Source organism: Chelonia mydas, chromosome 1 (assembly GCF_015237465.2).
Source record: "Chelonia mydas isolate rCheMyd1 chromosome 1, rCheMyd1.pri.v2, whole genome shotgun sequence".
In the NCBI taxonomy this organism is placed as follows: Eukaryota; Metazoa; Chordata; order Testudines; family Cheloniidae; genus Chelonia; species Chelonia mydas.
This window is the reverse complement of record NC_057849.1, coordinates 46,453,707-46,476,065: the sequence shown is the minus strand read 5'-3', so window position 1 is coordinate 46,476,065 and position 22,359 is coordinate 46,453,707. Positions and strand designations below refer to the sequence as shown.

The 22,359-nt window shown below is 46.7% G+C and overlaps 1 protein-coding gene and 1 long non-coding RNA gene across 4 annotated transcripts in view; one reads left to right on the top strand and one right to left on the bottom strand.

Moving 5' to 3' along the window:
• Nucleotides 1-724: 724 nt before the first annotated feature.
• LOC114020589 lies at nt 725-3,309 on the bottom strand. The gene is made up of 2 exons (XR_003565407.3): nt 3,062-3,309; nt 725-961 (listed from the first exon to the last, which is right to left on the bottom strand). It is a non-coding gene; the product is annotated as an uncharacterized LOC114020589 (long non-coding RNA).
• A 33-nt stretch (nt 3,310-3,342) lies between these two features.
• The window catches only part of SLC7A1 (solute carrier family 7 member 1), a 58,111-nt gene continuing 39,094 nt past the window's right edge, over nt 3,343-22,359 (top strand). Inside the window, exon 1 of one of the 3 annotated variants that reach the window (XM_007064781.4) lies at nt 3,343-3,593. Coding sequence is in view for 1 of the 3 variants with exons in the window: in XM_043531362.1 (XP_043387297.1) it covers nt 4,099-4,153 (55 nt within the window). In the remaining 2 variants the exon portion in view is untranslated. Of the gene's footprint in view, nt 3,594-3,633; nt 4,154-22,359 lie in introns of those variants that run through there. The other 2 variants (XM_043531362.1, XM_043531366.1) reach the window with 2 other exon arrangements.

Here is a 22,359-nt window from a genome sequence, read left to right as displayed (position 1 = left end):
TTGCAAATTCATTCCAGTTCTGCAGTTTCTTGTTGGAGTGTGTTTTTGAAGTTTTTTTGTTGAAGAATTGCCACTTTTAGGTCTGTAATTGAGTGATCAGGGAAGTTGAAGTGTTCTCCGACTGTTTTTTGAATGTTATAATTCTTGACGTCTGATTTGTGTCCATTTATTCTTTTGCATTAAGACTTTTTTCCCCCTACTGTTACTCACATCTTCTTGTCAACTGTTTGAAATGGGCCATCCTGATTATCACTACAAAAGTTTTTTTCTCCTACTGATAATAGCCCACCTTAATTGATTAGTCTTGTTAGAGATGGTATGGCAACACCCATTTTTTCATGTTCTCTCTCTCATATATATATATATATATATATATATATAATAGATAGATAGATATCTCCCTACTGTATTTTCCACTGCATGCATCTGATGAAGTGGGTTTTAGCCCACGAAAGCTTATGCCCAAATAAATTTGTTAGTCTAAGGTGCCACAAGTACTCCTCATTCTTTTCGCTGATATAGACTAACACAGCTACCACTCTGAAACCTGCAACAAAAGAGAATTTCTCAGACCATTTCTTAAAAAGCCTATATTGAGGGCTATTTTCTCAAGCCGTTGCCAACCTTACTGATGTGATCAGTCCCACTGAATTGTGTGTGAGGAAAGTGAATTGGTCCTTTGTAACAATGATCTATATGGAGCAAAATGGACTGTAGCTTTACATACACTGGAACTCCTTTATAAAAGTAGCCGAATATAAATGAAAAATCCACAGCGAGCTACTTTGCCCACCAAAGGTAAACATCTTAACATTGTGGGATTGCAGTTTAGGAAGCACTTTAAAAGGGAAGGTCCAAGCAGGTTTCAGAATGATTTGCTCAGATAGCACTTCACAGATGGTCACTCGAGTACTTCTTCAAAGGGGGCTTTTGGGTAGTGTTCTCAAGGGAGCTGTTCCACCTGAGAGAGACAGACATGAGAAGAGAAGGTTAAAGATTTTGAGAGGAAGGATTGCTTTAAATTAGTATATCATCAAAAAGGAACATTTTGCATTATGGTGCCAGAATCCCATCAGAAGATCTGTTATCCTGTTTTATAGAACAGAACTCTCATGAAATAGCATTCCAGATTACATCAGCACCAGCAACCCAAAGCACAGAGAAGATTTTAAAGCAAGAATTATATTTTTGCTGTTTGCTTTCTGTTTGACAAAGAACTTTCAAAACAGAGATCCTCAGTTAGTGTAAATTGGCAACACAGCTCCATTGATTTCAGACAGTTTGTTTGCTAAAGTGATTGGTGATGAAATTGTTCACAATGGCAACATTTTAATTGTCATCATTAGGCTTCTGAATTAACACCGCCTGGAAATGAATGTGTACAATTCACATTTCAGAGCTACAGTTTCAGGCTGTCTGTGCATACAGCAAGTCCACATTCCAAGAGTTTCTTAACAGCCATAAAAGGTTAGAAATTTAATATGTTTCAGTAAAAGAAAGCTCACATTCCGCAGAAACAAATGGGAGCACCAGCCTATGGCATACCACTGAGTACAGGCTCATTCAACCACATACCAGCTCAGTCTAATCCGTAGCCAATCATAAAAATGGCATGGTCAAATTCATAGATTCAAAGAGTTTAAGGCCAGAAGGGACCATTACATCATCTAGTCAGACCTCCCGTATTTCACCAGTTAGTCCTGTACTAAGCCCAAACACTTGTGTGTTCACTAAAGCATAACTTTCAGAAAGGCATCAGTCTTGATCAGAAGGCATGAAGAGATGGAGAATCAATCACCTCCCTTGGTAGTTGGTCCCAACGGTTAAAACTATTGTGCCTAATTTCTAATTTGAGTATCCGGCTTCAGCTTCCAGCTATTCGTTCTTGTTATGCCTTCCTCTGCTAGACTGAAGAGCCTTTTAATATCTGGTATTTTCTCCCCCTGAAGGTACTTAGACACTAATCAAGTCAACTGTCAATCATCTTTTCGGTAAACTAACCAGCTCCAGCTCTTTAAGTGTCTCACTGTAAGACATGCATCCAACGAAGTGGGTATTCACCCACGAAAGCTTATGCTCCAATACGTCTGTTAGTCTAGAAGGTGCCACAGGACTCTTTGCCGCTTTTACTGTAAGGCATGTTCTCTAGCCCTCAAATCATTTTTGTGACTTTTTCCTGCACCTTCTCCAACTTTACAACATCCATTTAAAACTATGGACCCCAAAATGAACAAAGTATTCGAATATCCATCTCACCAATGCCCTTTCGAAACAAAATCTCCTACTCTCTACTCCCCGGTTTATACAGCCAAGAATTGCATTGGCCCCTTAAGCCCCAGCATTGCACTGTGTCCAGTCAGTTGCTCCCAGTTGTCCATGTACCACCTCACTGCAGTTAATGGGATTGCAGACACAAAACTGAGAGCAGAATTTGGCCCCTGGAGCGGAGAACAGAAGCTGGCAGCATGCAGAAGGGAAGGCGTGAGTGGGAGGGAATGCATGTGTGCGAGAGAGAGATAAGGTCGGGGAGGTAATATATTAGATTAACTTCTGTTGATGAGACAGACACGCTTTGGAGGGAGGAAAAGTGTGGGGGGGGGGGGTGTTCAGCAGGTGCTAATAGCTGCAGGGAGGTTTGGAGGTAGCTTTGGTGGCAGATGAGTTTTCTTGGGGGGGGCATCATCGAAGGGGGGGGGGGTTACATTTTTATCTTTAAAATGCAGGCAGTGGCCCTTCTAAACGGGCAGCCTCGCTCTCTGTGTTTCTCCAGCTCTCCTCCTCGCCAGGCCGAAGAAGCCTCTCGGGGGCTCCATGAGGCGGAGACGTTATGCAATTACCTGTCCTCGCCTGCCCCCCACCCCGGCTCCCCGCGGCTGGCAGCCCGCCCTGCACATCCGGACAGCGCCGGCAGCCCACCCAGCCCGGCGAGGCGCGCACAGGCAGGCGGGGGGCGGCCCCGGCTGGATCCCTTTGTGTGCGCGGGCTGAGCCTGCGCTCACACCCCGGTGCCTGCTCCATACAGCGCTGCCCTCAGCCCTGACCGCCCAGACCCGGCCCTTACCTAGCCTCCGCGCTAACCAGCCCGATCCGGGCTTTGTTCCCAGCCCTGGCGGAGACCCTCTCCTTACTTAGCCCCACTCCTAGGCGCGCCCCCCTTCCGGCCCCCTGGTACTTTTGCGCGCAGTCTTTTCCCGGGCGGGCAGGCGGCGAGGCGCTCGCAGGAGGTGAGCGGAGCTCCCACAATGCTGCTGTCTGCGAAAAGGGAGGAGGCAGGGGGCTCCCCGGTCGGCTCTTCGCAAGCCCGCCCATCCCCTTCTCTTTCATCCAGGAGGGAGGAGCCGCGGAGCCTACCACCCGGCAGGGCTGCCACGGACCGGACAGGAGGCGAGGTGTGCAGAGAGCCTGAAACTAAGCCCGTGTGCCCTGCACGTAGCCGCCCCCCTCCCGCAGCAGCACCTGCACCGTCTCTTCCTGAGGGCGCCGGCCGGGGACTGCGCCTCTCTCCCTCGGGCCCCTGCGCCGGTCTCAGCGCCCTTGGCACAAGCCTGGCCCATCTGCTGCTGCAGCCGCCCTTCCAGCCGGACACAGGCAGGGTGAGTGTGATGCGCTGCCCTTGCTCTGCCCCGCGGCGGGCTGCTGCTGCTTCTCACCTTGCCGCGCGCCCAGGGGACAGGCGGGGCTGGCGCTAATGCGGAGAAGCCATGGCCGTGCGGGCTCCACGCGGCTTTCTCCCGGCTGCTGTGCCCGCGTGTGATCCGCCCGGGGGTGCGGGCCTGCTCGCCCTGCCGCGGGCATGTGGTGTCCTCCCGCTGCGGGGGCTGCTTTAATTCACTCTCGCAGCGCGGGGATCCATTTTACTACGCGGCATGGTGCATGATGCAATATTTATACTATGGCGAGAGGAAGTAGCGCCAGCTTCATTGAGTCGGTCAGTGCGCGCGCGGGGGGGGGGTCCCCTCTTGTAGACGGACTTAACCCCCCTCCCTCTCCCCAAAACGCTGTTACAACGAGCTTCCGGGGAGCAAGATCCCTGCTCACGCCCCACATGCAGAGACAGCCGGACAGATCTACGGCTGCGTCCTGGGAACCTTGCCTTACATGGTGCTTCTGGTTGTAATGAGTCGCCGTTTATCGCCCTCTCCTCCTTGCCGAGGTAGTGCCACGCTGCTAGCTTCTCCCACCTCGCAGTGATGCTTGTAACTGGCTGTCCTGGCTTGCGGGGTGGGGCGCTGAATGAAAAGTCAGAGCTGGCGAGCTACCTGCTTGTGGGAGGGAAATGGCCTGGCATATCTTTAGCAGAGGTAATGGCGATCCCACATTTATAGGCATCAGATCTCACGTTTATAGGCAACTAATCTCTCTTGATTAGAATAGAAAAAAACGTCCGATGAATCCGCTCAAACACACGTTCGAAGTCTAATAATGACTACAGTGGCCGCTGTGGCCGGTGCTTTCCCCCCCTTTTTGGGTAAGAGGTGGGGGGAAGCTGGACTTGTGAATTTGGTCAGATTCCCTTGTGACTTTTTTCAATCAATCACATTTTGTCATTGTTCACCCCCCTGTGCGAGCTGAGTGGTAGAGTAAAAGCCATTAAGCCACGTACTGGAAAGGAGGGCCTGTGAGTACTTTCTAGTTGAATGCATGGAGAATCTGTCGCTTCTTTTTCTTGAAGTAGCTAGTTCTCTTTAGTTGCCTAACATCATTCAAGCATGATTGCAATGCCAAGTTTCTTTTCTCTATCAATTGCAAGGGAAGTTTGGTAATACTGGAATTCAGCTATTTGTTGCTTAATTTTTAAAGGAACACCATCAACTTAAAAATCACACTATGTCTGACATTTTTTACCTGCTGTTGTCACAAGTAACACCTGAGATTACTATAATTGAACAAAGATTAGTGAAAATAATGTTTTTGTCTACTTAGGTAGATGCTGACACCATTACACACAAAAAAGAAGTGGATAACCTTTTGTTTGTTGGTTTGAGACCTTGGTAACTATTTTGCATACATATTCTACTCAGCTGTGTCTTTGATCAGTAATTTGAGAAAAACATTGTTTTGGCAACTCTGGAATCCTTAACCCTGCGCCGGCTGCTTTGTGCTGCTTCAGTGGGACAAAACAGACCTAAATTGGGCTTTTCAAGACCCTTGAGGATTTCCTTGCTTTGGGAAATCATCAGGTGGCATATAGCCATGGTAGTGGCACCTAAGGCTTTGTCTACACTGGAAACAGAATGACAAAACTTTTGTCGTTCAGGGGTGTGAAAAAAACCCACCCTCCCCCGAATGACAAAACTTTTGCCGACAAAAAGCGCTGGTGTGAACAGCGCTTTGCGACAAAGCTACCGCTGCTCGTTGGGGGTAGAAGTTTTTTGTCGGCGGGAAATCTCTTTCCTGCTGACAAACAGCAGCTGCACTGCACACCGTTTAGTGGCACGGCTGCAGCGCCACAACCGCGTCGCTAAAAGGTGTGTAGAGTACACAAAGCCTAAGTCCGTACCTTCCGTCCCCCAGCATAGGGGATATGACTGAGATAAAGTCATGGACTATATCTACACCCTGATGATTCTCACATACCAGAGTGGTCCTGTTGGAGGATCTGGGAGCTAGCCATCTTTGATTCCTCTCCTGGCTCCTTTGCCCCCCCCTTCTTTTGCTCTGAGTACAGCTTGGATGGATCACAGCATCTGGTCCTCTGTGTCCCAAGAAAAAGATATCAAAAGATCAATTGAAAACCTAAGTGTATTAACCATCTGTCTGAAATGTATGCAGCAGTGAATCGGGCTTGATATGCTCATATAAATGGCTAATGCAGTGACTGAATAATGGAGAGAAAGAATCAGAAGCAAGAGACTCAACCGTGAATTTGAAAATTGGGTTCACGGACTTGTCAGTTGTAGGACTGGGTTTATTTTATGGAAGTGGGTCTTATCTTACTTGTTAAGGGGTTCCAATTAGAAATGTTAATAGTATTATGCATCTTTAAAAATTATTCTAAGTACATGGGATTTGATGGCTTTAGTAACAGAATATGGAGTCTTCCATCTCTGCATTGCTTATTAAAATCTAACCTACTATTTGGTGGCCTATGTAAAAGGGATTGAGACTGTGGTCCTTTATACTCCTTCAGTAGGGAGTTCCAAAGCCTTGTGTAGGAAGCTAACCTACTCCTATGAGTTTTCCCCCTTGAGGGTTATAGTTTAATAGTTCTTGAGGAATGTCCCTGTTGCAGGAAGGCATTCTTGTTGGGAGAAATGTGGTCTGTGGGATAGACTGGGCCTTGAAGATGAAGCCTGAGACTTTGAAATTGATCGGTCTGTGGGTAGCCATTGTAGTGAGTGGATCCTCAGAGTGATGTGCTCTCAGTGGCTTTATGGCTGAGCTAATTTTCTAGAAAATCTATTTAAAGTGGTGGTTGCTAGAGGTTTTCATCGCTCTCTCTGAGCCCTGGTATTGAAGGAACCTGGCTTGCTGGTGGAGTAATACAGAAAAGATTCCTAATAAGACTTCTAGAAACTCTCTAAAAACTCCTGAAATAGTTTTTTTTTAACATATGTATATATACGGACTGCACAATGCTGTGGTGTGGAAAGATCTTTACTGTTCTAGTAGAACCACTAACTGATGATAGTATCCTTTTCTTCCTGCCTTATCTTCCAAGGAAATAACAAAATACAGCAACAGCTTTCATTTTCATCCCATGGTCCAAACTTTTGGTGATAACAGTAATTAACATTTTTTCCCAATAATTCATCTTGTTTTAAACTATCCAGTGTTATTTTAAAGTCCTCCTTTCCCCCCCTAAAGCCTGGGATGAAACTAAAATGTTACTACTGGCTGTCATTTAAAGGCTCTAATAGTATTAGCACTTATTGTATATGTCTGACATACAGTGCCTTCAGTATCTGATTCTACATAACTGCTCTGTAGGGATGAGATGGGATGTCCAATGGGGTGGTTCTAGGAGGAAGGTATGTTGAAATATATAACTCAACAATATATCCAGATATTGGCTGAAATCTGCTGTTTTAAAATATGATGACAAAGGTGAAACAAAATTAAATAGTGTTTTCCTTGAAAAATGTGGGCATTGATGACAATGCAAAAAAGAACACTATTTTGGTCTTAAAACATCATATGACAAATTTTTCTCAAGGAAAATGTGTACTTGCTTCATAAAACATCATTGGGTTGATGAGGATGTTATCTTGTTGTGGATATAAATATAGTCATCTCCGATAATATTGGGTACTAAGTGATTTCACTTATTTCTATCATGGAGTTCCACATCAGTAACGTGAGAGGCCCAGTGATAATATTGTCAAAGCATGTTCTCAAAACTAAGTACAGTTGAATGAGTGACTTTTAAGGGATAGGAAGCAGGCTTTTGTCCAGACCTGACTTCCACAGAAATAACCATTGATGTAGGCAGATGTGAATGTAGATTGCTATAGAAGCAAAAAGACTGAGTAAGGTTTTATTATAGCAAAGCAGACAACGTGCAGTCTGCCAGGATTGTAAAAGGAGTTATGGAAAATCAGTTAAACTTTTTCAGAGTCCATCTCTTGTATAACTGGACTTCCATTTTAGAATGAGTCAAAATTAACTTTCATGGTGGAGACATGATAAGACTGTAAGAACTAGATTCCCACAGGGCGAATTAGAAAGCAAAATCAGAATGCAAACAGAATAAAGTTTAATGGTGTTGTACAATGACTCTCATAATAGAAATGTAGGGCAAGAAGGGACCTCAAGAGGTCATCTAATTCTAACCCATCTCTCAACACTGAGGAAGAATCCTAGAACACTTTACAAACTGTGGTCCAAGTTAAGGCTCCGATAAAGGAGAAGAAGGTCACCTCAAAAGGATCAGTCTTTAGAGGTAGTATACCTGCATTATTAAGCATGCTATTGAAAGCCCCTATTATACCGTTTGGAAGGGATCCAACTCAGTGGGCTCTCTGCTTGCTGTCTACAGTGCATAGCATGGCTAGGGGCCCACTCTGTCCAGACATGCCTCCTACAGGTCATTCTGCCCTGCCAATAATGTTAGCTGCCCATACTCTGCATGTGGGGCATGCAAGTAACCAAATTATGGCTGCTTTCTACACTGGAGCAGTGAGAGAGGAAGGAGTTCTGTGCACCCTTTTGGTCCATTCCAACACACTTACATTAGAGCAGCCATAGTTTGGTTTTATTAGAGTGGAATGGTAGCACCACTATAGTTAAGGTTGAGTCTGCCTTACTATTGAAGAACTGATTTTTTAAGTGCTCTAAAATCCACATGCTTACTTGGATTGACTTGAAAATTATTGTGACAGATGGAAAGCTGAGATAAGGCAAGTGGTCCAAATGTGAGATTGTTCAAGCCAGGGGTTCCTGAGATTCAGCCCCCATAACAAATCATGTTACATCAAAATTGTATAGTTCTTGTAACTTTTTTTTGCACACACCTGGAGCTCAAACTGTGACTCTGAGCCTCCCCAAGCTGATAACACCCTCTTGGTAATTATCTTGGCTAATGTCTGACATCCACTGCCCCCTTCAGGAAGTGATATTTAAAAAGCTATCCAAAGCTTATGAAAACAGGAGAATATCAGATGTACTAATGCAGATTAAAGAATGAGACAGAGGGAGTGCTAAATATGCAATAGAGATAGAAAACAGTGAACAGTCCTTCTCCATTTCTGTGTTCTGTCAAACTGGTTGGAGGGGAGGGGGAAGGAGAGGAGGGAGTGATTATTGACCAATCTCCTCCAAGCCTGGGAGTTTGACTATTCAGTAGTTTTCTCTCTTTATCACGTGCTCACACTCAGAACCAATGTAACTCTGTATGCTGTAGTTTTCAGAGTATTGGTCCAATTGATGATCTGGAAGGGTACGAGGCAGCGATGGGCAACCTCTGCTCTGGATTAGTGAAGTTTTTGGGCAGTGATACACATACAGCATCACTGAAATACAGCCAGCCTTGGGATGGAAGTCAGAAGCCATAAAGCAGGGAAGGGGTGGGAGGATTTTTAGCCAATGACAGTGGAATAAAGCCTTGTTGGAACAGAAAGTGCCATGGGATGTTCAATGACTATCCAGAGCAGCCAGGATCTCAGTAGTTAGGGTTTCATAGAAGAAACTACCCCACACACAACCCTTTCATAAACTGCATCAAATTCATCTACCGGCCTAAAAATGAGGGGCGGAGCTAATCCTGGTGAGATTTGAATCTGTATTACACAGGGCCTACTTATTTCACACACATGTTTAGCTTACTGAGTCATCCCCTCTGCTTCCGGAATCCTGTAATTCTCCCTGGATTTTTCCCCAAACTTCTATAGTTTGAGCATACATGACACTAGAGATAAAATCATTTCAGTGCTCCTCAGTGTGGCTTTCATTTGGGCTTTGCTTACTGGTCACACGCTATTTAATAATAAAGAACTGCAGAGGAAAGGAAAACTTAGTGGATCAATTATCTCACAGTCTCCTTACCCCCTCAGAGTTTCCTGATTACTATACAAGCAGAGGTCTTACGTAGAAAATTTCTAACAGAGTGACTTTAATGAGCTTTCTAAATACATTTCTAAGTACATTAACTCCCATTAAATCGGAGCAGAACATAACAAATAAATAAGATCTGTGCTTGGTTTAAAAATGCAGTGATTCAGCTGCCTGAATGCCAGTGAAGGTAACACAGCAGTGCATAAAAATCAAATGTCCTGTCACCCAAAGGGCAAAGGCCTGAGACTCAATTTCCCTGTGCTTTGTGGAGTCAATTACATCTGTGCCAAGTGGGACCAAAAGGCTACCGAATCCTGGGGGCGGAGGAGGGAGGCGGACAAAGGTGGTTTTGCACTGCACCCTATGCTGGAGGTGTTGGGGGCTGGTTCAGCACTTGGTGCAGGATAGAGAAGCCTCAGGTTGTAGAAACTGGGAATAACTGGGGTGTAGAAAGGTTCCTGGCCATTCTAGGAACATCTTTGGCATGCTTCTGCACCCTGGACTTTTGTGTCACCACCCAGAGGCAGCCACACTGACTCTTCATCTGTTAGGGACGGTCCCTGTGTGAGGAGAATTCTATGAGAGGCACTTACAGGCGGTGTTGGCCACTGATAAATCTGGCCCTTGGCATGCAGGCATGGGGAAAGATGTGAAGCCTCAATCTAAAAATCAATGACACAGGAAAATCTAAAGCACTTTATTTTTTAAGTATCAGTAACATTATGTTAATCCTAATGAGAACTCACTGACTGGATTGAAACACAACAGTGGTGCATTGTGATTATTTAGACTCAAAGACTTTAAGGCCAGAAGGGACCATCATGATCATCTAGTCTGACTTCCTGCACATTGCAGGCCACAGAACCTCACCCACCCACTGCTGTAATAGACCCATAACCTCTGGCTGAGTTACTGAAATCTTCAAATCATGATTTAAAGACTTCAAGTTACAGAGAATCCACCATTACACTGGTTTAAACCTGCAGGCGACCTGTGCCCCATGCTGCAGAGGAATGCAAAAAACCCCCAGGGTTTCTGCCAATCTGACCGGGGGGGAAAATTCCTTCCCAACCCCAAATATGGTGATCAGTTAGACCCTAAGCATTTGGGCAAGACCCACCAGCCAGACACCTGAGAAAGAATTCTCTATAGTAACTCAGAGCCTCCCCATCCAGTGTTCCATTGCTGGCCATTGGAGATATTTGTTGCTCGCAGTTGCAGATGGGCCACATGTCATTGTAGGCAGTCTCATACCATGCCTTCCATTTATCAATCTCAGCCTTGAAGCAAAGTTTTTTGTCCCCACTGCTCCTCTTGGAAGGCTGTTCCAGATCTTCACTTCTCTGATGGTTAGAAACCTTCATCTAATTTCAAGCCTATTGGCACTTAAATAACTCCTCTCCCTCCCCAGTATATATCCCTCTGATATATTTATAGAGAGCAATCATACCTCCCCTCAGCCTTCTTTTGGTTAGGCTTAAACGAGACAAGCTCTTTGAGTCTCCTCTCATAAGGTAAGTTTTCCATTCCTTGATCATCCTAGTAGCCCATCTCTGCACCTGTTCCAGTTTGAATTAATCTTTCTTGAACATGGGAGACCAGAACTGCACACAGTATTCCAGATGAGTTGGAACTGGGATGCAGCTTTTGTTATGTGCTGTGATGTGGAGAGATGATTGAAAGGCTGTGTGTGCCGTGTACCTGACTCTTGTAGAGAGATAAACTACATGGGGGGTAGGTGGATGGAATCCATTCCCAGTTTATGACAAGGAATAGGGCAGCGTCACAACCCCTCTGTAATTGCTACCCCAGTCCATAGGCTTTAAATACCTTAACACCCCTCCTCGGTGGTGATTTGTGGACCTGGATCTGCATGATTTCAGACACACTAACCATGACCCTGCCTTTCCTTTAATCCCCTTCTATGCTGGTCAACATGGAGTCCAGCTCCACTTCCATAGAATCATAGAATCATAGAATATCAGGGTTGGAAGGGACCCCAGAAGGTCATCTAGTCCAACCCCCTGCTCGAAGCAGGACCAAGTCCCAGTTAAATCATCCCAGCCAGGGCTTTGTCAAGCCTGACCTTAAAAACCTCTAAGGAAGGAGATTCTACCACCTCCCTAGGTAACGCATTCCAGTGTTTCACCACCCTCTTAGTGAAAAAGTTTTTCCTAATATCCAATCTAAACCTCCCCCATTGCAACTTGAGACCATTACTCCTCGTTCTGTCATCTGCTACCATTGAGAACAGTCTAGAGCCATCCTCTTTGGAACCCCCTTTCAGGTAGTTGAAAGCAGCTATCAAATCCCCCCTCATTCTTCTCTTCTGCAGACTAACACTCACTCACTAACACTAGGGTGTGCCGGGTCCTGCTGCACTCATGCTTTGCCATCACCTATTCTTCTGTTGGGTGGAACAGCAGCAGTTCAGCTGCACTGTCCGCCATCCCTATGTTGCTGGGGACTTCACAGCAGCAGAAGGTTCATGTGGCTGAGATGTAGCCATGAAGAATGGACTTTCATCTTGAATGGTCCCTGGCAAGGCCACCCTATTACACTCCGAGCAACAAGGCAGGAGTTTTCAGGTGACGGGATTTGCAGAATGATGATTGCTTCCTTCATTTCTCTAAGCTCAATATGGCTAATTGTATCAATGGGCCTGACACATGTAGTTAGGGGACTAGCTGGGTTGTGCTTTATGTGGGACTTAAATGGCCTTATGAATTTCATTCTATGTGAAAGTGAATGCAGTGTGCACTTACCACAGAAGGAAGCACTTTATATACAGAAACGTCTCTGAAAAATAAGTCCTAAATAAACTCTTACTGATCTTTAAGTAAAACTAAAATAGCACGACAGTCTCTCAACCCACCCTGTAGTGCTCCTCCTTATATACCACATAAGTGCCTTTTAGAAATAGCTAAGGCAGCTATTGATCATTCTTCAGGGAGGTTACCCTGTCTGGTCTGCCCCTTACATTGGCATAACAGGAATATTTGTATTCTGCCTCCTTTCATAGAGGCTTTTTATAAACTCCTTTTATAGCATCCTCTGGGGTTTTTTGCCTGCTGGTATTATACCCTCCTTTCCTAGAGGCTTATTAGCCAGTCTAAGTTCTTCCCACACAAATTTCTTCGTGAGTTGGAGCACACACCCTGTCTTCTACAGCTCCAACAGAACTGTCAGGTAAGCTTGTAGAAGATGCCTTTGGAACTTCCGTGCCTGGTTTCTATGACAACACTGCAATAGTAGTTCACACTTCTCCCTCACAATTGGCTAAAAGTCCAGGTTTAATCACCATCTCCCAGGAATCTTCTTGTTATAGAGGGTGCTAGTTATGACCCTATTATTAAGGTTGCCTCTTACTCTCCGTTACAGGGGTTGGCAAACTACGGCTCGTGGGCCAGATCCGGCCCCCCAGGGCTTTGGATCCGGCCCACGGGATTGCCCCCTGTGGTACTGCAGGCCCACACCGCTCTCAGAAGTGGCCGGCGCCACATCCCTGGGGTCCGGGGGTGGGGGTGGGGGCAGAGGGCTCCATGTGTTGCCCTTGCCTCCAGGCACCACCCCCTGCAGTTCCCATTGGCTGGGAACAGGGAACCGTGGCCAATGGGAGCTTCGGGGGAGGTACCTGGAGGTGTGGCAAGGGCAGCGCGTGGAGCCCTGTGCCCCCCCCTTCCCCAGGGGCTGCACAGGGACGTGGTGCCAGCTGCTTCCCGGAGTGGCGTCGCGTGGGGCCAGGGCAGGCAGGCGGGGAGACTGCCCTGGCCTCGGTGCTCGCCGCTGCCACCCCGGAGCCGCTTTAGGTAAGCAGCGCCAGGCCGTAGCCCGAACCCCTCCTGCACCCCGCACCGCAACTCCTTGCCCTAAGCCCCCTGTCGCACCCTGCACCCCTCCTGCACCCAACCTCCTGCCTTGAGTTCCCTCCCGCAGTCTGCACCCCTCCTGCACCCCTGCCCTGAGCCCCCTCCTGCACTCTGCATCCCTCCTGCACCCCAAACCCCTTCCCTGAGCCCCCTCATACACCCCGCACCCCTCCTCTGCCCCAGTCCCTTGCCCTGAGGCCGTTCCTGCACACCGCACTCCCTCCCACACTCCAACCCCCTGCCCCGGCCCTTCATACAATTTCCCCACCCAGATGTGGCCCTCTGCCCAAAAAGTTTGCCCCCCCTGCTCCATTATAATCACCCGATTTCAACTGATTATAATTTTGCTAAGCTTCAGCCACTGAGGCTGAAATTTTCTATGCACGGTCTCTGCCTTAGGTTGAATTTTTGGGGAGTTTTAGCTGAAAGAGGGCTTTCTCTCGCCCCACCTTCCCCCCCCTCCCCCCCAAGGAGCAGGCTGGTTTAAAATATATGTTGACTAATTTTTGTGTCCATTTTTTTTAAAGAGCTCTTGCACCTCCAGAGGTTGGAGCAAGAACTTGAAATCTGGCAGGGATGTAGTCCTGGGATCCGAGTATTACCTTGTCCTGCTCCTGTGAAAATCTTGCTAGATATGGCCAAGTTATAAATGACAGTAAATCACCATTTTCCTATGTGCAGTATAATATGCTAGAGGCTTGTTTCTAAAATCTCTGAATATGTTCACTGAGCATATTCCCCAGCCCCACTGAGCCTTCTGAAGCAACCACACAGACTAGAACTTTGGGGTGGGACACAGACGAAATTGATAGTCGTCTTTCTCCTAGACTGTAGCCTCATTCACCACACGGTCTTAATTGACTCACTGAGCACTAGCCATCCTGTGCACTGAATGAAGCAGAGGGCCTTGTGAAAAAAATAGGGAGTGAACATGTAATTGAAGACTCTATCATACTGCATATGCTCAGGGGGCTGAATTAAAGTTGCAATGAACAACCTGACTTTGGGACCTTAATATCATTTTTTAAACAATTTTATTCTGTATGTAGTAGCAAATATATTGTTCAGAGAAGCCCCAGTCCTGAGCCAAACTATTCTGTTCCGCATCAGGGCCGGGCTTTGAGATGCAACATACAGAGAGTCAAGTTAAAAACACGGCATTTGCTCTCGTTCTGCTTCATGCATAGTAAACACAGCACAGAAAGATGAGCAAATGGTACAACTGTTACTACAAATAATTCAGTAGCTACGAATACAGTATTCATTACATGAGAACTGATTTTACATCCACTGTTCTGTGATGTTTAACTCTATTTTACCCTCTGTAAAATGGGAAGGATAATGTTACTGACTGGCCAAGATTTTCAGTTAGGCTCCTAAATCTATATTTAGGCACCTAAATCTAAGTGGTCTGAGTTCAGGATCCTCGAGCAGCTACAAGTCCCATTGGGACTGAGGACACTTGAAAAATCAGGTAGGTGCTGAGCTGTGGGTTTAGGAGTCTAACTTTAGGTTTGAAAATGGAGGCCCTAATTTTCATGGGTGCTGTGCAGATGAATTCGCTAATGCGTATAAAAGGTGCACTTTGAAGAGCTGAAGTGTTACTGACTGAGTGCTAAATTTGACCGTGACAGCCTGCTGTGTTGTATGTTGTGGTTTTCTTTTGTGTAAGACTTTTTTGTTTTGACATTTTTTGAACAACAGACCAGTGACCCTATTTCAGAGGGTCGCTTGTTATATTAGCCAGGACTCCCTTCCCACAGAGTGCTGAGCTTTCTCCACTGAAGTGAATGGGAGTTGAAGGAGCAGAGTGCCTCACAGGATCCTGCCCAGAAACAAACATGAGTGACTTTCAGTTAAAATTTTACATTATACAAAAGTGGATCAGTCTGTGGGCGAGGCTGCCATGGCAATGGCTTTTAATGTGCCTGGGAACTGCCAAGCTGTACAGTGTTGATATTATTGATTACTAGGACGCTGTTAAAATGGCAGGTGCTTTTTACTCATGGTAGCTGGGAGCACAGGAGAGGCTGGCCTGGGGGGGTGGGGAGGAGTGAGGTAGAGGGGATGATGCAATTCAAGAGGTTCATTGCAAGTTTGGCAGTCAGTACAGGATGGCAGCATTACTGAGAAGTGACAGCAAGGGTGTGGGGTTTGAAGAAAAATATGGTCAGAATGGTTGAAACCTGACCTTTTTAATCCCAAATTAGAAATGACTGCTCGGTATCCCTGTCATAGCGGGTGGAGGTCAAAGGGATAGTACTCACTCAGGAATCTGGAACAAAACAATAGTATCCATTGTCCATTCTCTGTATCTCTTACAAAGTGTTTCAGGAGAGTTGAGAAAAAATGGGGAAAGTCTATAGCTGTGCTGTGCTCAGTTTGTGTGCAGGGTGGGGGTGGGCAGTGTTTAATTTGTAATGAAAGAGGTCCTGGGGCTCCAGCAATTATTTTACTTTCATAACTGATGCGGCAAGCCCAGAGATGCAGGGGCTCAGCTCTGGCAAGCCCCAGCACAAATTAAGCACTGGGGGTGGGGTCTCTGCAGCAGGGGAGCTTGGGTGCATTTAGTCAGGGTTGTTATGCAAACAGAATAGTGGAAAGGACCCCTACTTCCGTCCCATCATCTACCCCCTTGCACAGCCCCATTCTTTATTTCCTCTTCCCCCGGCTTTTTTCCCTACCTTCTTATTTCTTCTTTTCTCCCCTTTATTCTGCTGTAGCTGTCTTAGTTACACCACGTTTGCTAATAAAGTCAGCACCACTGTATTTCCCCCAACTGAAGATCTGGTCCCCTAGGGCCTTCTTTCCATCTATTTCTCCTTGGTTGCTCCTCCCAAAAGAGTCACCGTCCAAGTAAAAATTATTAGTACAATTTACTGTCAAGGGAGATATACCATAGTTAATAATAATAATAATGTAATGTACTATGCTCAGTACATAGTGTCTGCCTCAAGGCACTTTAAGTTTATGGTCACTTCCATGATCTTGATACTTCTCACTTGTGGTTTAGGGGGGAACTCATGTTTCTGCAGCTGCAATGTAGCCTACTCTGGTCAGCTGCCTGCTCCCACCCACTGCCTCATGTGGGAGCTGAATGACGAATGAGGAGGGGAACAATGATCAGCAAGCCCGGTGATGTTGTAGTTCTTCTCTATAGACAATCCCAGGGATTAGGAGGGTCGCTCCAGTCCCACTATACCCCCTCTAAGTGATTCAGAACAGAATGGGTGTCACATTATTTTCCCCTGCCTACATCTCCGCTCTCATTTCTTTTTACTTTTCTAACGCTGCCTGTTCTCTACTCTACTTACTGCTCCTTTTGTATCTTCCTTCCACTCCCAGTCTTTGTGCCTTCTTCCATACTGCTCCTTACTTGTGCCAGGAACGCCCTCCTGTTCCATGTGTGCTAAATGGCCACCGTCTCCTCTTTCAAATCCCGCCTTAGAACATACATCTGTACAGTAGTCTGTTAACAATAAGCCACATATATGGTTAGCCTACATGCATACTTAAAAAAAGGCACCACCTCTAGATTCTCATGATTATTCCAATGCATTATTAATTATTATTTATATTCTCTTAGAAGCCACTGTCATGGACCAGGGCCCTATTTTATCTGAACTATAATGCCTTCCTAATTTAGGGCTTGATCCTGTGAGATGCTAAACACCCTAAATTCCCTATGGTGTCAACAGTTAGCCCAGCACTTAGGCCTTTATGCTCTAAGGCAGGGACTGTGTTTTCTTCAGTATTTCATACAGTATTTCAACAATTCATTCAATTTATGGCATCTGTTCATTTTGTTATAGCCTGAAGGTGTTTGATGTATGGTCATGTATGGTCAAGCAGAGGAGAGGGACCTAGACAAACTAGAGGATTGGCCCAAAAGAAATCTGATGAGGTTCAACTAGGACAAGTGCAGAGTCCTGCACTTAGGACGGAAGAATCCCATGCACCGCTACAGACTAGGGACCGAATGGCTAAGCAGCAGTTCTGCAGAAAAGGACCTAGTGGTTACAGTGAACGAGAAGCTGGATATGAGTCAACAGTGTGCCCTTGTTGCCCAGAAGGCAAACGGCATTTTGGGCTGTATAAGTAGGGGCATTGCCAGCAGATCGAGGGACGTGATCGTTCCCCTCTATTTGGCATTGGTGAGGCCTCACCTGGAGTACTGTGTCCAGTTTTGGCCCCCACACTACAAGGAGGATGTGGAAAAATTGGAAAGCGTCCAGCAGAGGGCAACAAAAATGGTTAGGGGACTGGAACACATGACTTATGAGGAGAGGCTAAGGGAACTGGGATTGTTTAGTCTGCAGAAGAGAAGAACGAGGGGGGATTTGATAGCTGCTTTCAACTACCTGAAAGGGGGTTCCAATGAGGAGGGATCTAGACTGTTCTCAGTGGTAGCAGATGACAGAACAAGGAGTAATGGTCTCAAGTTGCAGTGGGGGAGGTTTAGGTTGGATATTAGGAAAAAAAATTTCACTAGGAGGGTGGTGAAGCACTGGAATGCGTTACATAGGGAGGTGGTGGAATCTCCTTCCTTTGAGGTTTTTAAGATCAGGCTTGACAAAGCCCTGGCTGGGATGATTTAGTTGGGGATTGGTCCTGCTTTGAGCAGGGGGTTGCACTAGATGACCTCCTGAGGTCCTTTCCAATCCTGATATTCTATGATTCTTAGTGTCTTATTGAATAGTACTTCAGTGGAGATTATTTAGCTACGTGGGGTGACTTGTGCAAGCACAACCTCTGTGACTGCACACACACAATATTAGTGTATATCTATGTGTGTGTACAAGGGGATATGAGAGTCCAGACCAGTAACTGTGCACTTAATTACTTGATTTACACATACAAATCCTCATGTGTATATGCAACAATTGCATGTCAGACTTTGGAAGATGCTTTGAAAAATCTAGCACTTTTTTTCCTCAAATTCTAAATCACCTGTAGGAATGCTAGTGCCAAAGCCAACCTTTTTAGTTAATTTCGCTATAGGTTTCTTTTATATGCTGTATTAATTAAAATCACAGGAATGCAACAGTATTAGATTCATAGTCATGATAATGCCCTTGGAAGTTAGTAATATAGTTTGGAATGCAGCTTAGTTGCTTATAGGAGAAATTAACTTCACTCAGTATAGAAAGGGAGCAGTTTTAAAAAACAAAACAAAACTTTTTCATTGTGTCAAATCATTTGCAAATCTGATGAAATTGAATATAGGTCTAGGGCTCACCCTGACCTGATTCAGAGCTCCGTGCATGGATGGCTTGCAGGAATGGCCTCAAAATCAGTGGAAACGTTCCTGGATTAAGGAAAGCCATTTCTAATTAATTGATTTGGTATGCATTGTAATCCCATTTATCCCAATTAATTTTTTAGCAGGTCTAGTGTAATTCAGTATCAGAAGATGCAGTTCTACTGGGAAGATGGTAAAATCTGTCTTGAAAATGTATAGTCAATCTGTTCTGACACTCTGGTGGAGTCGGCCCCTTGGAGCTGCAGTAATATCTTTTCCCCCCGCCAGCTGCATTATTTATTCACTAAGGGCTAAATCCTCCCCCTGGTGCCAATCCCGAGTAGCTGGTTTAGGATAAGGCATTTGTGTGAGGCCTGAAGGGGGAGAAATTTCCCCCCCACAAATGCCACAAAGCATCAATGGAGCCATTGCTACTATCTGTGGTGAGCTTTGGTCCGATTGCACATACTGGATAGTAGAGCACAGAAGTTAACACCACATGTACAGAACATATTTTCAAGGGGCTCATTTACATTTGCTGTGGATAAAATTTTCCCTTTCCTGCCCTTTTTAAAGCCTAACAACTGAACTGTTGTGCTAACATTTATGCCACCCACGTTTTAGTGTCTGTGCGTAGCCCTGATGCACTGTATTTGTGTTTTCGCATACTGGTAACCACCCCCCAAATTATTAATGATAAATAATTAACCATGAGTCCACCCGTTATGTTGTAGGTATACACACCAACTTGCAGAGTGTAAGAGTTCTATATGGGTGAGTGAACTGAGCTGAGGACAGCTGGCTCCAGACCCTCTGCCCCCTGGTAGGGATGTGGGGGGGGAGGGGGCATAGAGGGTATCCATATCACTTGTGTGCTGCAGAGTGAGCTCCAGGCGAATTCTGAATCATTGTAATCGGGGTGGGAGGGGCATGTTTGAGCAGAGGAGTGTAGGCTGCTGGGTCCTGGGTTATGTGGATTCACGAATCCTCATGTAAAGGGTGTGGAGGAGCTGCAGATGCTATTCCAGTCTATTAGTTAGTATATTGCCCGCACAAATGCTGCACTGTGGCCTTATTGGATGCCCCTGGGATGGGGAGGTGGATTTTATCCAGTAGCACAATTATTTGGAAGTAATTCAGTTATGGGTATTTTCACTCCTGGATTATCTTGCCAGGTGTATACAGGTAAACCCACAAGGTTATGCCTAGTTTTTCTGCCTGCATATGGAGAAAGTAGATTTGGGGAATTCTGAGTTCTTTGCCTTCTGATACATACATACCAAAGCAGACTGCAGAGATACAAAGCTCATACTTTACCCCAATGTGTTGGAAGCACCCCATAATGATGCTTTTTCCAGGCCCCATCTGTCTAACTCAAGGAAAATTGCTGATGTCCCATGGAGAAAGCCACATCTAGTCTTCCTCTGCTGGATGGGGGAGGAACAGATAGGATCAGAAGAGTTCTGAGGTCTCCTTCGGTCACTGGGGGTGAAAGCGAATTGAAGATGTGTTAACATTAAAAATACCAGCTACAGATGTCCAAAACTATCAGATGCACCATTCTCCTAGGACAGGGGTTGGCAACCTTTCAGAAGTGGTGTGCCAAGTCTTCATTTATTCACTTTAATTTAAGGTTTTGCGTGCCAGTAATACATGTTAATGTTTTTTAGAAGGTCTCTCTCTGTAAGTCTATATGTTATATAACTAAACTATTGTCATATGTAAACTAAACAAGGATTTCAAAATGTTTAAGACGCTTCATTTAAAATTAAATTAAAATGCTGATTTTACGCCGCCACCCCGCTGCCAGCCTGGAATTCGGTTCATCTAGGCCAGCAGCAGGCTGAGCGGGTCCTGCAGCTCGGACCCCGGCTGGCAAGGGGCCGGCAGCCAGAACCTCAGACCAGCAGTGGGCTGAGCGGGTTTGGCGGCCGGGACCCCAAACTGGCAGCTCAGCCTGCTGCCACTCAGCCCGCTGCTGGTCTGGGGTTCCGTCCGCCGGCTCCTGCCAGCTAGGGTCCCGGCTGAGGGCCCCACTCAGCCCCGCTGCCGGTCTGGGATCCCGGCCCTGCGCACATAGAGTGGATACCTACCTTCTCCCTGGTTCTAGCCCATTCTCTTCCTCTCTTTCACTGCACTGAGCTGAGGGTGGGAGTGCACTGAGCACAGGGCTGGGGGTGAAGGAGCAGGCTGGGGGTTGGGGTGTAGGGTCTGGCCAGGAGCTAGAATGAGGGAGGGGGCTCAGAGTTGGGGCAGGAGGTTTGGGTGTAGAGTGCTTACCTGGGCAGCTCCCATTTGGTGCCAGGGGTGCAGGTGGGAATGTGGGTGTGTGTGTGCAGGAGCTCCCGTTTGGTGCTCAGGGTGGGGGTGGGAATGTGGGGGGTGCAAGAGTCAGGGCATGGGGTGTGCGGGGGCTGGGTATGTGTGTGGGGGGTGCAGGAGTCAGGGCAGAGGGCTGGGGGCATGTGAGGGGGTTGCAGGAGTCAGGGCATGAGGTGTGTGGGGGTGCTGGAGTCAGGGCTGGGGTCGTGGGAGGTGCAAGGGTCAGGGCAGAGGGCTGGGAGTGTGTGGGGGAGTACAGGGGTCAGGGCAGAGGGCTGGGAGTGTGTGGGGGGAGTGCAGGGATCAGGGCAGGGGGCTGGGGGTGTGGGCTAGGGTCGTGGGGGTGCTCCCAGCCCACTGCCCAGAGCGGCTCACGGCAGGGGGCTGGAGGGGATATGCCCTGATTCCACCCATCTTCCGCAAGGCCCTGTCCCCACCTCTTCTCCGCCTCCTCCCCCCAGCGCGCTTCCCCTTCCTCACAAGGGCCATCAGCTGATCTCGGTGGCAGGGAGGGAGGGAGAGAAGGAGGGGCAGGAACCCAGCATGCTGGAGGAAGAGGTCGGGGAGGAGGGAGCTTGCCTGCCCTGCAGCAGCAGCCAGCAGGACCAAGCTTCTTCACCCTGCCCTCGTGGGGGGGCGGAGAAGAGCGGGCCGGGGTGGGCAGGATTTTTAATGGCACGCTGCTGCCTGCCAGGGTCCCAGCCGCAGGCCCCGCTCAGCCCGCTGCCGGCCTGGGTTCGGCAGTGGGCTGAGCGTGCCATTAAAAATCGGCTTGCTTGCCGTCTTTGGCACACGTGCCATAGGTTGCCAACCCCTGCCCTAGGATACGTTTCAGTGGCTAACCTTTTTATAAAGTACCCATTAGCCCACGGTGCTTTGGAAGTGGGAGGTGAAATACAATGTCAGAAAATATAAAGTCATGACTACATCCTGTCTTTTCCTCTTCTTATTTGTTCAGTAAAAGGTCTTAAGTCTGGCTGAGAACATTATGTCTCTTGGTCTCACTGCCCCATTCAGTAAACTCTGAACGTGCTGTCTGAAGTACCTTAAAATGCTTTCCTCTGGAACAGAGCTATAATGCCAGCCTGGCTGAGGGGTTTGGCTCTGGAAGAAAAAACTTGTTGTATTGCAGAACTGCCTTAAATAAAAATTATATTTACCAATAGTCTACAGTATGCTGGAGGGTGTATGTGGATTTTCAATGTCTGGATTTAGAAAAGCGGAAGGAGAATCAAAGACATTTACTCTGTACAGATGAGTAAGATGGATGTGAATCTTTAATAAAAATTCATAGAATATTCGGGTTGGAAGAGACCTCAGGAGGTTATCCAGTCCAATCCCTTGCTCAAAGCAGGACCAACACCTGAGCAAGGCAACCTGAGTGAAGCCTCAGGAAATCTCTGTGAGAAAACTAAAATAATCTACATGGTTAGT